This window comes from Sturnira hondurensis, unplaced genomic scaffold, assembly GCF_014824575.4.
Source record: "Sturnira hondurensis isolate 20B ecotype Veracruz unplaced genomic scaffold, ASM1482457v3 Scaffold0016462, whole genome shotgun sequence".
Lineage (NCBI taxonomy): Eukaryota > Metazoa > Chordata > Mammalia > Chiroptera > Phyllostomidae > Sturnira > Sturnira hondurensis.
Window position 1 is genome coordinate 8,437,659 of NW_028089093.1, and position 16,519 is coordinate 8,454,177.

General features: G+C 34.9%; 1 protein-coding gene across 1 annotated transcript in view; it reads left to right on the top strand.

The window, feature by feature from the left end:
* SEMA3E (semaphorin 3E) overlaps positions 1–16,519 on the top strand; it is a 256,905-nt gene that overhangs the window by 199,453 nt on the left and 40,933 nt on the right. Inside the window, exons 5-6 of the mRNA XM_037066143.1 lie at positions 5,625–5,718; positions 15,304–15,423. Coding sequence (XP_036922038.1) covers positions 5,625–5,718; positions 15,304–15,423 — 214 coding nt within the window. The remainder of the gene's footprint in view (positions 1–5,624; positions 5,719–15,303; positions 15,424–16,519) is intronic.

Here is a 16,519-nt window from a genome sequence, read left to right on the forward strand (position 1 = left end):
CCAACATCCGAATTATAGGGGTACCAGAAGGGGAAGGGGAAGAGCAACAAGTGGAAAACTTATTTGATCAAATACTAAAGGAGAACTTCCCCAATCTGGCAAAGGAAATAGACTTCCAGGAAGTCCAGGAAGCTCAGAGAGTCCCAAAGAAGTTGGACCCAAGAAGGAACACACCAAGGCACATCATAATTACATTAGCTAAGATTAAAGTGAAGGAGAGAATCCTAGAAGCAGCAAGAGATAAGGAGACAGTCACCTACAAAGGAGTTCCCATCAGACTGTCAGTGGATTTCTCAAAAGAGACCTTACAGGCAAGAAGGGGCTGGAAAGAAGTATTCCAAGTCATGAAATCCAAAGACCTACAGCCAAGATTGCTCTATCCAGCAAAGCTTTCATTTAGAATGGAAGGACAGATAAAGTGCTTCTCAGATAAGGTCAAGTTAGAGGTCATCATCACCAATCCCTTATTTTATGAAATGTTAAAGGGAGTTATCTGAGGAAAAGAAGATTAAAAAACATGTATAGTAAAATAATAGAAAACTCACAATTATTAACAACCACACCTAAAGCAACAACAAACTAAGCAAACAACTGAAACAGGAATGGAACCACAGAAATAGAGATAACATGGAGGGATAGCAACAGGGGAGTGGGAGGAAAAGGGGGGAGAAGGTACAGAGAATAAGTAGCATAGATGGTAGGTAGAAGATAGACGGGGGGGGCAAGAATAGTATGGGAAATATAAAAGCTAAAGAACTTAAGACACATGGACGTGAACTAAAGGGGTGAATGTGGGTGGGACAGGGTGTGCAGGGTAGAGGGGAATGAAGGGAGGGAAATGGGACAACTGTAATAGCATAATCAATAAAATATATTTAAAAATTAAGGTGATAAGCAGTAAAGATGTGAATCAAATAAATGCTGAGGGGCAAGCAAAAACATATTGAATATTGCTAAACAAAATAAGGGAAAGAAAATTCTGTTTGGAGTAATTTTATAAGAATAGTAAAAAAGGGGGGTTGCGATTTTGTTTTGTTTACAACAGTATTTCCAGTTCCAGGATGAGGCCCTGACATACAGGAAACACAGATTTTTTAAAAAAATAATTGCATAAATTACCTAGACCTATTTTCTCCATGAAACATAAGGTGTGAGGTTGTCTGCTGAGTGTCCAGGGAGGTCACATGTTTGGGTGCTTTAGTAAATGGCTGCCCAGAGGAATTATATAATGACACAGACCATGAAACATAAAAATGTCTTGCCAACTTGGAGGGCAGATTGCTAGTTATTGTTTTATACTTTTGGAATGATTTTCTCTAACAGTTCCCAGTATCCTAGGTTTAAGAATGGAAAAGGCACACACATGGATGGGAGAACAAGGAACAAAGGAATTGAGGGCTGACTAAGGGGGAGAAGAGGAAGAGACTTCTGTAATTTGAAAAAAAATACAAGGGTCCCAACTCTGGAAATTTGCATGAGGTCAAACAATATTTATAGTGTTATGCATAGTTGTGTAGATAAGCTGAAGCGAGAGAGGCTGTGGGGAAAGAACAGATCATTCAAGCTTATTATTCCACACTTGAGCAGTTGCACTGAATGATGAGGTCTCCAGGATGGCCTTGGTGTTGTGACTGAAATGCAGTGTGGCCCTGAAGGTCCTTGCCACTGAGAAAATAGGAGCCATGGGGCTAGATTGTGGACAGTGGGCACATGGATGTTGAAACTTTTCCACGTAAGCGTGGATTTAGCATGTGGAAGGACCCAGTGAAGATGAATGGTATAGTTGTCAGCGAATGACAGCAACAAACTGGAAAGATTGCATAGATTGATGGCTTGAGTATTGATATAATGGTTGATGGTATTATAGTTTGGAATGTAGATGGGGGAGCCTCAATTGTATTAGTATTTCTTTGCAGAGTGTAGAGTGTGGGTGAAAAGGGAGCCATCATTTAAAAAGATTTAGTCAGGAAGCAGTGTCCTCAGGAGTTTTACTAGTTTTCTATGGCCATTGTAACAAATTAACACAAATATAGTAGCTGAAAACAATATAATTTTTTAAAACATTTCATCGTTCTGTAGGTAAGAAGTCTGAAATGATTCTCAGCGGGCTAAAATTAAGGTATTCAACAGAGCCACATTCCTTCTGGAACATCTAGGGCAGGAATGTCAAACTCATCTTCACCAGGGCTCACATCCACCTTGTGGCCTTCAAAAATGGCTTCAACGATGTTTCTATCTTTGCATTACTTGACTCCAGGAGTGTTTGTTATTAGCACGCGTTCTGTACGGATGAGCTGACTGTGCCCTCTGATGATTTAGACCTTTCTTCTCTTTGTTCAGAAAGATAATGGTGCTTTGCTAAAGCAGGAATGTTCCAATAGTTCATCTTTTAAAAATCATTACTGGGCTGAAAAATTGGAAACTGTAGAACACATGCAGTTTTAGCATTATTGAGGTATAATTGACAAATAAAATTTATGAGATATTTAAAATGTACCTCATGATTTATATATGTACATATATGTGGAGAACATTTATTTTTAAAATAAAATCTACTTAAATATGTTTTTTCGTAGTCATATAAAAATCAGGCAGAAATTTAATTTGTTATTTTAAATAACTATTTTTGAGATAGTTTTAGCCATTAATTAAATAAATGAGAAATAGAGACTTGAAGTCTCTGGAGGTGGGTGGAAAAGGTTCCATTACAGTGCACCTAAGTCTGGACCTGAGGCATAGATCTCTGAGGATGCGTAAGTATTCAATATTTAATGCTGTGTATTCTCAGCATCAAAGATGAGGCTTCATAAAAAAGTGTGTCTTTTTACAGACTCAGACTTATCGTTTTCATATTACACAGAATTGTGACTCATACATAACTAAAACACCCAGGATTATTCTGGGTTTCACTTATGGTTGTCAAAATGCTAGGGTGATAGGCGTCATGAATACAGTTTCCTGTTGATTCAATCCATTTCCTCCCAAGTTGAAGAGACCAATGTGTGGGACTGCTCCTTCAGACATGTGCTGAAATTCACAAATCCGCACAGCCTCAGCATCCTAGCTTAGGCTTCATATTTATAAAAACCTGTGACTTTGCTAAGAAATTGTGACTTGATTTATTTATCAAACTGCATAGTTCTTCAAAATAGGAGATGTTCTTCATCTTAGAATTCTTACAGTTTGCATTTACTATTTCACCCACTTGACGGTTTAAATTTAAATAAATGTGTTGTACTTGAATAAACAAGCACTGTGCTTATTTTTCTTGTGCGATTTTGATTTTAGGGTGTAAGGTATCTACTGTTATCCATTAGAGGAATTAACTTTATCAGTCATTAGTGATAAAATGTTAATTATCACAGAATTTTGAAGCTATAGAAAGTTTTAATTTAATAAAGCAGTTCTACTAAGAGAGCAGATTTTAAAAGTAACCATCACAGAAAAAAATGTTTTGTTACTACGCATGCTGATGAATGTTAACTAGCCTTATTGCACTGATCATTTCGTAACATATATTGAATCATGATGTTTTACACCTGAACCCATTGTTATATGTCAATTAAAAAATAAACTAAAAATTAGAAGAAAAGGAAAATATCAAACTGTACAAGAGTGTACAGTGAAAAGTAAATACCCACTCCCCCGCCAAAAAAAATTTTAAAAAAAAGCAGTTCAGTATCTCTCTTCAACAGCTTTATATCCAAACATTTGGACTTTTGACTAATATAAAAACATATAATATGCATAACTTACCTATTTTTCCAAAATTTTGTGAGTGACAGTGACTAAAAGGGCAAGCAATAGCCATGATTATGGACTTTGTGAATTTAGACGAAACCCCTTCCGCATGGGTGTTAGCAGGGCAGACCAGCAGTTATAATTCACTTGAACAAACTTTTTCTTGTCGTGTCATTGCAAACTTTTTATCCATGGAAAGTGAACACAAAAGTGTCTCAAATGATTTATTGAGATCCTTACTTTTTACCAATTTCTGTAAAGAATCTAAATAGGTAACACATTTTTGGGCTTAAAATATCAGTTCAGTCACATTCTGCATCAGGAGGATGTATTTGTTCTGTAGGCTATAGTTCTAGCCTAAGGATACAAGTGGAGGGTTATGGGGACAGGTGAACTCTGCATTTCCCAGAAGCGTTTTGGAAAAGGAGCATCAAAATGGTGATTTTAAGATATCATAAAGAGAAAGGGAAGTGTGCCAAGGAAGAATGACAACATAGGACCAGAAAAGATAAAGGGGAGTAATTGGAGTGGCTAGGAGAATCAAGATCAATTTCTAGGGAAGTGCATGTAATTCCCAGAGGTTACTCAGGACTCCAAGAATTTTTATAGGTTCAGGATTCATGGATGGGCAGGGCTACTCATATATGCCATGGTGGGCAGCATCAGCAATATTCTATTACAAAGTGCAATTGACCCTTGAACAACCTAGGCTTGGACTGCACGGGCCCAAGTATACATGTAATTTTTTTAAATCAAGCATCAACTGTCATTTTGATCTGTAGTCAGGAGTCCGTGGGTACAGAGGGCTGACTGTTGTTATATGCATATTTTCAACTGCATGGGGGTAGGTTCTCCAACCCTTGTGTTTTTCAAGTCATCTGTAATTTTTTCTTTAAGACTTTCAATATTAAATTTTGTCACTTTTCCAAGGCAACTTTCTTTTATATAAGTCATTTATAGCGTAATGAATGGAGATTATTTGTACATTGTATGCTAATGAAAATTTTGAAATCTGAGAACACTCCAAGAAAATTTTCGTGGTTATGTGCTTGCAATAAAAACTAATAAAGTAGTAATTTTTTTAATTTTATTTATTTATCTTTAGAGGGGAAGGGAAGGAGAGAAGGAGAGAAGTATCAATATATGGTTGCCTCTCGTGAGTCCCCTACTGGGAACTGGCCCGCAACCTAGGCATGTGCCCTGACTGGGAATCAAACCAAGATGGTGTGGTTCACAGGCCCGCGCTCAATCCACTATGCCAGCCACAGCTAAAGTAGTAATTTTTCATGGAAATATTTATTTAAGTGTACCATTTGTGTAAGGCCAGACTGAAATGTTGCTCATAGTATGACATTTATGTATACATGTATATTTAAGTAATTATACAGTAATTTCTAACTTATTAAATATTAGATATTTATACAAAGAATATGCCATGAAAAATAAAAATGATTGGAAATAAATATTTCAGATTGTTGATGGAACTTTTATTATTTTTTTACAGACTATTTCAAAAAATCAATAATGATCTTGTGGAACAAAATTCCATTTCCATGTTTATCACTGAATCTTCTTTTTAGTAACCTTTATTTTTTTTAGCAGGTTTTTATTTCTTTGGAACATTTAACTGACACATCTCAGAATAACTAATACTGTTAGATCAAGTGATAAAAGCTGCTAATTTCCTTCATTTCATCACCTGCATGCTTTTTAGGAGAAGTGAGAAAATCCATGTGGGCCTGCAAACCCCATGCATTTATGTATAAAACCCAGTTTGTTCCTACATAACTTGATGTTACTACTCAGTGCCTTATTTAGAGTGCCTGTTTTGTCAATAATTAAAGTTGGTACCTACGTAATGGTATTTTTGGTTTTCTTTCAAGGATCCTCTGTTTCACCTGGAATCGCACAGGACTGAGAGAGGAAGGGGCCGGTGTCCTTTTGATCCCAACTCCTCCTTCATTTCAACGTTAATTGGTAATTATTGCCGCTGCCCTCATCAGCTGGTGGTCATACTGGTTTTGAAACTTCAGTTATATTATTCCTTTGGTGTTTCTTTATATATGTTCCTTTATCATATCTGTCTGTGCTGCGAGCAATGATACGAAGTTTCAAGCCATGCTCTCTTGAGCCAATTTGACTATAAAGTTAGTGCAATTGTTACTGAGTATGTGTGTCTCATTCTGAAAACACAATTTGTCACTTAACACCTGATATAAGGCATTTTGTATTGTACCACTTATTGTCAAAAATTCAATTATATGAAATTTTATAAAAATTTAGCTAGAGACACTAAACTATTTTAGCATACATCACCTTTTTATATTTTAGTCATTCTATGGTTTTAAGGGAGCTTTTAATATTCTCTTCTTGGTATCTTTCTCCGTATCAGTAGAATTCAAGAGATAGTCATCCTAATCGAAAACTTCAAAGTTATTTATGTAAATCTCTGGTAACCTAGATTATAACCGATAGAAGCCAATCAGCTCAAATGACCACTAAATGTCCACATGAGAATAAGAGAATAAGCTGCCATGTTCTGCAGATTTCAGTTTGATTCAGTTTAATCAGATGAAGTACCCAAGAACCTTACTTAAGTCAGAGCAAAATACTTTTTCTTCTCTTTCACACTGTCTGGGGTTTAAAGCAGCACGTTTGTTAAAGGGCCCTGCCCCTTTGATGGTACAGCCGGATGGATGAGTTTCCAAGTGTAAATTGAAGAGGGTGATCCCTGACACTTATCACAGGTGCTATCAGGAGTCATCCTGTGTTCTCAGTGGTGGGAGGCCCTGATAGAGGAATAGCGTGATGTACAAATTTCTCTTTAGTTTGCAACACGTAGCACCAGGCCAGCCTGTTTACAGAAAATGAGGGTGTGTAAACCACCTGGAGAGACTTCCTATATTAAATCAAGGGTAAAACTTAAAACTCGCCATTGATGCTTCATCGCAATATCTTATCCTTGATTTTGAGCTGATGTGGATGTTGCCGTACAGTCTCGAGACTACGTGCTCACCGAACTTATTTCAGACAGTTGGTTCTGATGAGCTTCCCATCTCACTTCCTACACTCCCCCACTCTACAGATATGTACATTTGTAGAGCAAAATCTTGTTAGCTTTAATTAATAGGGAACATTTTATTTACTTCAGCTTCACAACATGAGAACTTCACATAGTAATTAAGTTCTTCAGGGGCTCGGATACAAAGATGTAATATTTTCAGGAATATAAAATGGTAAAGAAAATATTTTTTAAGATATATTGAGTTTCCGTGGGTGTGTGAGTGAGTGTGTGTGTAAAGACAGAATATTAAGGAAGGGAGGTTTTTAATACGGGAATAGTGTTGTCTAAGTCTATTTAGACTTTGGAGGAACCAAAAACCTTAGGAATGAGAATGCCAGATTCAAAACTATTAGAAATTCTTATAGCTTGGCAGCATATTGGCAGCATAATATGCATGCATTTGACGGGCTCATGTTTTCCTAATGCTTTATTGATTTTTAGCTGCAAATATTTAAAATTGGAATATGTCTGAAAGAGACTTTCTTATCACCTTTCTTTTACCCTTTTCTTGGGCAGAAAAGGCCTCCTATAAATATTGACTGAATGGAACACCCACTAGGGTTTCTGAATAAGCGAACAAACAAAACAAATTTGGGGGTAGTACAAGTAATGTTGAAAGTCAGAAATTACACAGTAACTTTATAGTGAAATTCTAAAAAGATTAGGGCATCATTTATTTTTAACAATTTACTTAAATTGTTGAAAGTAGTTTCTTTTGCCATCCTGCCTGCCACTCACTACTCAGGCTCCCTGGAGCTTGTTTATGCATGAAGCTAGAAATGTAAAACTGAATTTTTTAAGAGGGCAAATATTACTGGAGGGATATTTCCAAGTGAGTTTCATTGAACTTCCAAATCGAATTACACTCTGCTGAAATGCGAAGTGCTTGCCATCTGGGTGGCTGTTTCGCTTATTCAGAAAAGAAATCAAATCATAAGGGCCCTCCAAGCTAAACACAGAAGTTATAGAATAATTCCTCCAAAGAGAAGAAATAAAAATATAATTCTTCACATTTATCCGCTAGCTTTCATCCCAAAGTACCTTTGAGAGATCATTCATTCACTGTGGAAATGCAGCAGCCACTGGGGTGGAAACCTGATAACCTATGTCAGCCAGCAGCTCTTTAATGGAGAGGAAGTAGAAATAATTTACCCAATTGAAAGAGCAGCAGGAATTTAGGCCGGAAAAATGGAGCTACCTGAGTTGGAATTTGGCAAGCTCCGTGTAGCTTACTCTGACAGGGAAAGAATGCATTAATGTGGTATTTTCTGACCACACATGTTCACTGCGGATAGGATGGGGCAAGACTCCAGCAAAAAAGATGACCATCTTTAGAACATTGCTCCTTCTTTGTTTCTTTGTTAATCACTGCTCACGCTTAACATTTAATACCTGCTCATTAACATGCACTTTCATGGTAAGAAAAAAACTTGATTTTGTGACAAAACTCATAAAGCTAACAAGGCTCTCAAAGAAAAAAAAATTGCCCACAAATCACAGACTTTCTTATAATTTCTTTACTTTAGATACAGGTTTTATTTCACCTTAAATTAAGTTGATATGGAATAAAAACTTACTGTAAAACTGAATAAAAGAATGAAGATTATTTGCTAGATGAAACACAAGTTAATGAATACTTTTTTAAACTTTTAATTTACTAATAAAATATTAATAACTTATAATGATTCTATGTGAAACAAGGAGTAAAATGAGCTCTTTATTGAGCTATTTTCTGTATGTTCAGAAACCAATCAAAAGGAAATTATCTATTAATTAGACTTACTCTTCAAAAGTCATTTGGAAAAGGGAAAGGGTTTGTAGGAACAGGTATAAGGGCATATGGACAAAAACTAGGGGGGAAGGGGATGGGAGGGAGGTGGACAGGGCTGGGTGGGCGGGCTGAGATGGGAGTAAAAGACAGAAAACTATACTTGAACAACAATTAAAATTTAAGAAATTAAAAAGTCATTTGGTATTAACATAATTTATTTTGGTGGCATATAAATTTATATATTAGGGATAATATTTCTACATGTTTAGCCACATTTGCTAACATCATATTTAAAGTAGTTTTAAGTATACAAGACTTTACAACCTTTTAAGTATACAAGACTTTACAAGTTTTAGAAAGTTTGTTGAAACAATGCATGTTTAGTAAATGAATTGCTAACATTACTTGCCCACACTTTTCAATTCATCCAGAGAAACGAGGCACTTGCCACTAAATTGGTAGGTTTGGTGACTGGTTGAATAAAAATCCAGGACATATTTTCTGTATACTATATATTATTGTGCCCAAAAGGAAAAATAATAGTTGACTGTGTTTCATCAGTTACATATGATGTATTGTTGCATTATTCTCCTTAAGTTGATAACACCTACAGTAACTTTAGGATTTCCCTTATAATTTGCCTTCTCAGTTCTGTTGCCTTTTTTTTTTCTTTTTTAGAATTTTTCATTCTGCACCAGATTTGTATTATCAGTTCCAGGTGTAAGTTAATACCTACCATACCCAAAGAGCCTACAATATACTAACATCCATGTTACACAATATATATTACATGATATTAGTTTTAGGGGAACAACACTCTAATTTTTCATGTACTTTTTAATGCTTTGCTTTGAAAGTGTGAGCTTTGTTGTTGGGATATTTTTAGGATACTTCTTAAGTTAAAGATTTACTAAAGATATTTCAACAAATAACCACAAATGTTTTACAGTCACTCATATTTCATGTTTATGCTTTGTTTATCCTATGTTCCTATTTCTAGGAAATAAAGCTACAAAAGTTCACAGCCACTGAAGATTTTTTCCTGCACTTTCATCCATAATAATGAGGCCTTTGTGACTATATATCTTCTCATTACAAATTCTTTGAATTAAAGGTCAATGTTGATTGGGTGAAAGGGAGTTGGAATACATGCAAGAATAATTTAAGTGAATATTTCAAGCTCCTAATAACATTAAACCCGTTTAAGATAAAGAAACGTTTTTTTTCAATTAATTCAGGGCAGAATTATAAATGAATAGTTTTCTCACAAAATAGGACTTGATAATATTGAAAAATGAATGAAAAAGTCTAAATGAAGGTAAAATATGGCTTCATCATCACAGCCTCTCTAAATGTAGCAAGTGAATGTGCTAGCTCATTTTTAAAATTCATCCCAACTGTATTAAAACTTTAAACAAAGTTATTTTCTTATCACGTTTCTGTCCCTAAAGAATAGCTGTACTTTCTTACCCCAGCCTGCTGCTCTCTCACGTTCTGCTGAAGGCCAGTTATCCACATGCTTACTGTTGCTTCTGGCCACAACTGCTGTTCTCCAAGGAGCTGTTTCCATTTTTTGCTTACAGTTTCTTCGAAACCAACAAAACAAAATGGAAGTTAGGCGGGAAAAATTTCTACTCTTCAATTCCCCGTTGACCTTCTCCCCCTTAGGAATCTGATTTGACCATGTCAGCGTCAATGTCACTGGTTTGCCACCAGGAAAACTCAGAGAACCTCCCTGGGTGCCCGCAGGTGCAAATGAACAGGCGCGGGACATTTTTCTTCTTCCTTCAGGCCTCAGAAACCACCTTCCTAACCTTGGTAGCTAATGCTGGCTATCTGCCAAAACAAAACAGACGAAAAGCCCGGACAACAACTACGTAACTATAAACCAGACAAAGACACGTTCTTTCCAGTTTCTTCAGCATTCTAAGCAAAATGTGAGGGTGAACTGGGATGACGAATTTTATGGGTCATTTTTATCCATCTTTGTATTCTCCAGTGCATTTTGTTTCTTTTTGCAGTTATGCATGTCACAGTCATGCTGCATAATAGTGCATCGAAAGTAGAACAATTTTCTCACAAAATTATGTAGGTTAGTTGTGAAATGAGGCAGTTAAATCAGTCTTTAACTATGTGTTTTCCATGAGTCAAATGTATTCCACATTAGATTTAGAGACATTTACAGCATAAATAAGAAAAACGCTTAAGTAAACCATAAAAAGATAAGAAAGGCATGAAAAACTAAAGTGGCTTTTTCTGACTAAACAACTGAGATCTATATTTTCAATATGGTGAATAAAAATCTCCAATTGATTGATCAAAAGTCTATGAATGTAACTTAGTAAATACCCGCCCCCCCAAATTAAGGCAATACAATACTCTTAATTGAAACTTCAATTAGAGTTTGTATTATGAAAAAGGAGTTATGTACAAAAATATTTTAATGATACTTTTTAACTTAGAATTATTTACAGTGGAATTATTTTTGTATATCACCGGGAGTCAAATGACTGTATCACTTTCTTTCATACAAACAATTTCGTGTAAACAATGTTTGGGGGGCTGAAAGTAATTGGAAACAAATAGTAGAAGAAAATGGAATCCCTATGTTCATGAATTAATATAATTGAATAATAAGTCTTCTTGAGGGGCAAAAATGTTTTTAAAAAACTTTGTTAACTCATTTAAATCTCTAAGAGTTTTTCTTTTTTGTGATAGTTCCCCATGAAGCAGTTTTTAAAAAATCAGAATCTCATCCAGAGTTTTTCATATTATATTTCATAGTTTTTTAACGTAAACACCTAACAGGGCTTTAGATATATTCATTTATTAATTCATTATGCCATTCATTGATTCAACAAATGTTTATTGAACATTATCTGTATTCCAGACACACCATAAGGTACTGGAGACAAAAGAATATATAAGACACATGAAGACATCTGCATTCTAGTGAGGCATAATGTCACACACATAGGAGTTAAATAACATATAGTAGGATGAGCAAAGTGATAGAATAGTCAGGGGTGCTATGGTGGTACCACGAAACTAACAGAAGTTTTGTCATGGAAGGATTCATGGAGAAAGTGGGCAATAGCCAGGTAAATGTGAGGTAAAGGAGGATGGAAGTGAATAAATCCGGTCAAAAAAAAGAACGGATAGCAGAGAGACCATAAAAGCTTAGCAGGCTTAAGCAATCACTTGTAGGTCTCTCTGATGCCACAGATACGGAGACCATTGGATATTGAATGGTCTTGCCAAGGTCAAACAACAGATTTCAAGCTGGAGGCTTGGTTTGCCAGACTTCCAATGCAGACCTATTCCCAGTATTCCTGTATCTGTACATAGAGACTATTGTTGACCATGACAATGATAAGTTACATTCACCTGTCAAAATACCCTGCAGATGTGCTTTACTTTTTAATTATAATCCCACCTGACCATGTAAAATTAACATCACTCACCAACAGAAGTCAGTACTCTAACAACGAAAAATAATACATAGCATACAAATCAAATATCAAAATAGTTGTTATTGTCCTAGTTGTTGACTACGCTAATAGTTATGAAATATCATGTCTCCATAGACATAGAAAAAGAAAGACTTGGGTAGTTCTGTTATTATCATTGAAACTGTAAAACATATCTTACTATGTATATGAAACTTTTTCATTTTTAATTCATGAAAATATGATTTATTCAGATGTTAATTTTGCTATATGTAAAATACCAAAATATTGATTGACAGATTTTCTTTAACTATACCAAATAGTTATAGTTTCAAAGTAAAGTTTTTAATTGTAAACTATATATTTACTATAAATAGTATCAATTACTATAATGATGGTGAGTAGCTTTGTTCATATAATTACTATTTGGTAACATTTGTGCCTAAAGCTTTACTCTAATTTATTATTTTTCATTACAGTGTTTATTTTTTCTTAGGGAAGTATTTTACCAAACATCATTATTATCTATTACTATGAGTTTACCAAATGAGATACACCAGTCAGGGAAATAAATCATCTTTTTTTTTCCTTTATGCAGAAAACTCGCCCTGAATATATTATTTGTGTCATAGGGTTGCCATCTAGTGGCTTCTAGAGGTACTTGTTTGTTAACTTTATAAAATTGATTAAAATAAATGGAACTTTGAAACATTGTCCCAAATTGGGCTCAGGAGAATAAAATTAATGTGAAGTAATATAAAGATTAGTTTCTCATAAGAATAATTGCAGATATGAAAGTTCTAGAAATATTTTAGAAAATAAAATTGAATATGAAAAACTGACAAAATAAAAAATGGTCATGACTTTTAAGAAATCAGTATTTTGTCCAATGTACACATAAATATTCAGCCCAGACAACATTAGAAAAATAAGTCACATTTTGAAAAAAATTAAATAATAAACTTTATATTTTAGATGGGAAATATAATTAAGTATAATAATTAAAAACAAAAATATCTTAGAAAATTACTCATTCTGGTGGTTCGATAGTAATTAACTCCTTTAAGGTCAGCTTTCTCATTAATAACATAAAGACAGTGGTCCCCAGGCCTTGTGATGAATTCAGCATGATGCTCTGTGATCCCAGTTCAAGGAGTGAGGGTCCCACGTGTGGTTCGTGCCCCTCACCACTGCGTGCATTTTTATCTCAAAATTCTCTTTCTTCACTTCTGAGTTTAAAATTTCTGATGAAGACAGCATCATTGACTTTGATGTATATTATGTTACTTTCTTCCCCCTTCTATCACCAAAGACCATGTTTAAATAAGAGTTTTGATATAATTTTCTCCACCAAGATACATTTCCTTAGGTCCAGATATAGAGCATCTTTGTTTTACCGTTTCTGTTCTTTGTCTTATCACACCTCTCACTTAGCATTCAGGATAAACTCAGTGAATACAGTTCTTGTTCAGACTTGTTATCTTGAAAATTTTTAAATACAAGGAATTGAAAGAGGAGTAAAATTTATACCTATATGCCCTTAACCTCTGATACATAAATTGTCAATACTTTATCCCAGTTGCTTTGTTCTCTGTCTTTTATAATATGTATAGTTTAAAAGGGAATTTCTTTGTGGAAAACTTGTATCTATGTATATATCCTAAATAGTTTTTAAGAATTCATAGTGAATTTTGAACACAGAAAAAATAATTTACAGTTATTTGGCTTTTTATAAATGAAAAAGTTTGTAATTAAATTTCTAAACTTTTATTTATCATAAACCTTTAAATTCAGTTTCTACTTCATTATTCTATTTCTAAATCTGGTATAACAAAAATAATCATCTTTACTTTTTAAAAGTTAAACCAGTTAACTAAACTTGAAAATAAACTTCCTCACACAGTGTCCCATTTATAACTCAGTTGATTTCTTTCTCAAAACTTAAAACATAAAAATATATTTAATCTAAGTTTTCAAAAGTTTTAGAGGCCTCATCTGAGAAAAACCTTCATCGATACTGAAATAGTTTGTAAATTCTACATAATAAAATTTATAAATATGGCACTGGTCTTTTAAATTCTGTTTATATGCTTGGTCAAATTTGTCTGTCTGTACCTTTAATAATTCAAATTTCAAAATTGAGTATGCAGTTAAAATATGTGAATTTGGAAGCACAGTTTGTTTGAATGCTCTCAAACTTCAGACATTAAATACCACATGCACACCTTCTGATTTTAACAGAAAAACGTTAATACTTTGGGCTTAGTGTGGTCGTCATTTCTGTTTGTAAACCTGACCAGAGCTATAGGACACTCATTAAGAAAATAATCTTACCACCCTCAATTGAGGTTGTTATTTCCAGGAATCTGCTGCTGTCATTTTTTTCTTATTCAGAAATTTTGTGCTGGACAGGACCTGGAGGCTGTGGGGGCCCAGAACAACCCCTGTGGTATCAATTTTGCTGTCACTTTGACAAAAGAGGACACCAAGTCCCTGTGCTTGAGAGGCGTTGGTCTTTCTGGGCTTCCAGTCATAGCCTCATGTTATTTTTCTGTTGAGAAACTTTTTCTTTCTTTCCTCATAGTGTCTTTCTTTCTGGCTGTCTCCACACACACTGTCATTTCTTGAGACACGGCATTCATTTTTGTGCTCCTCAGTCTGATTTAAGTTTGCTATCTCCACCACGTGTCAGAGCTAACTCCATTTGTTATGCTGACTGCCAGATTAAATTATGAACCCCATAGCTTTCCTATGTAAGCAACAAATTTGTGAATTAAATGGCAACTAGTTGGATTTACACAATTTTGTCAGACTTTGTAGCTTCCACACTAAAATCATGTTGATGGAAGCCATTTCTTGTTACGAAAAGGAATTTAGTTAGCTGACTCTTATACCAATAAATAATAACACACTAAAGATATGACTTTTAGGTGTCATAAAATAAGATTAAACCAGGTTATTTATCAAATGTTCATATAAGTCTTAGCATGTGCCAGCTACTCTTTTAAGTTCCTTACCCTTTTGTGTGCTATTCCTATTCATAAATAAGGAAACTGAGAGGTTAAACAACTTGCCCAGATTCACATAGCTGGTATGTAGCAGAGGCAGGATTGAAACTGGCGGTCTGCCTATACCATGCGTGCCCTTAAAAATAATATTAATTTCATAAGGCTGTATTTATCGTAACCCTAGATGTGGCTTAATGTGGTTGTGGTTTATACACCGCCTTCAGATCCAGAAACAAGCACTGAGTTCTATTTAACTGGTGTTTCCCCTAGGCACTGAACTGTTTGCTGGCCTCTACAGTGACTACTGGGGCAGGGACGCGGCGGTGTTCCGGAGCATGGGGCGGCCGGCCCACATCCGCACCGAGCCCGACGACGAGCACCTGTTGAAAGGTAGGACTGAGGAGGAAAGAGCATGTAAGTCAGAACTGAATGTCAATCTAGAACTCATGAGGAACTTGCCATTTTAGTGATAATAACTACAAGTGAAATATGTATTTTTTACAAATTTTAGGATTTTAAAAATTAGTAGTGTTTGTGAATTAAAATATTATATACGTGTATATCATTTTATGTCAAAATGATTTGGCTTTATTATAACACCAAATTAGAATTACAGCAATGATTAGAAATAAGTATTCAGACCTGGCTGATGTGGCTCAGTGGATTGAGTGCTGCGAACCAAAGGGATACTGATTCAGTTCCCAGTCAGGGCACACGTCTGGTTTGCTGGCCAGGTCCCCAGTAGATGGTGCATGAGAGGCAATCACACATTGATATTTCTCGCCCTCTCTTTCTTCCTCCCTTCCCCTGTCTCCAAAAATACATAAAATCCTTTTTAAAAAAGGAATTAGGATTCATATGGAGAAAGCAAGGCAAATGCATGAAAAGTAAAGATCCCTTTCATCCAATAAGTTGTTTATATCAGTTGGCATCGTTTTGGATGAATTGATTGCTTTGCTCATTTTAATAGGATCACATTGTACTTTAGAGACAAATAAAATGCTAGGAAAATTACTACCCATTCTTTGACAAGGATTCCTAGAATTCTTTGTAAGGAATTATTTATGTTTTGGCACACTGGTATACCTTAGGACTAAAACATCATTTTATGATGAGCATTGCCATTATTCTCAGCCTTTTTATTAAGCTTTAAAGTGCACAGTTATTGTTGGCAGCATGTTGCTATTAAAATATTTCATCTTCCATATCAGTCAAAGTTTATTCCCTGAGAGCGTTTAGACTACAAACACAAAAACTAAAATTTTGTATTTTAAAATTAAAATGGTCTTTCATGAACTAGACTAGTGTATAATTTATGAATTTAAAAATAGACTTCTTTACTAAAATATTTTGCATGTATTTACACTGACCTTTTATATGTATGGGAAAAAATTATTTATGGAGATTACCACTATGGTATGTCCAATGTGTCTTTCTATGAATGCATTTCGAGTCTATAAAACATGGTGTTCAAAAATTTTTTTCA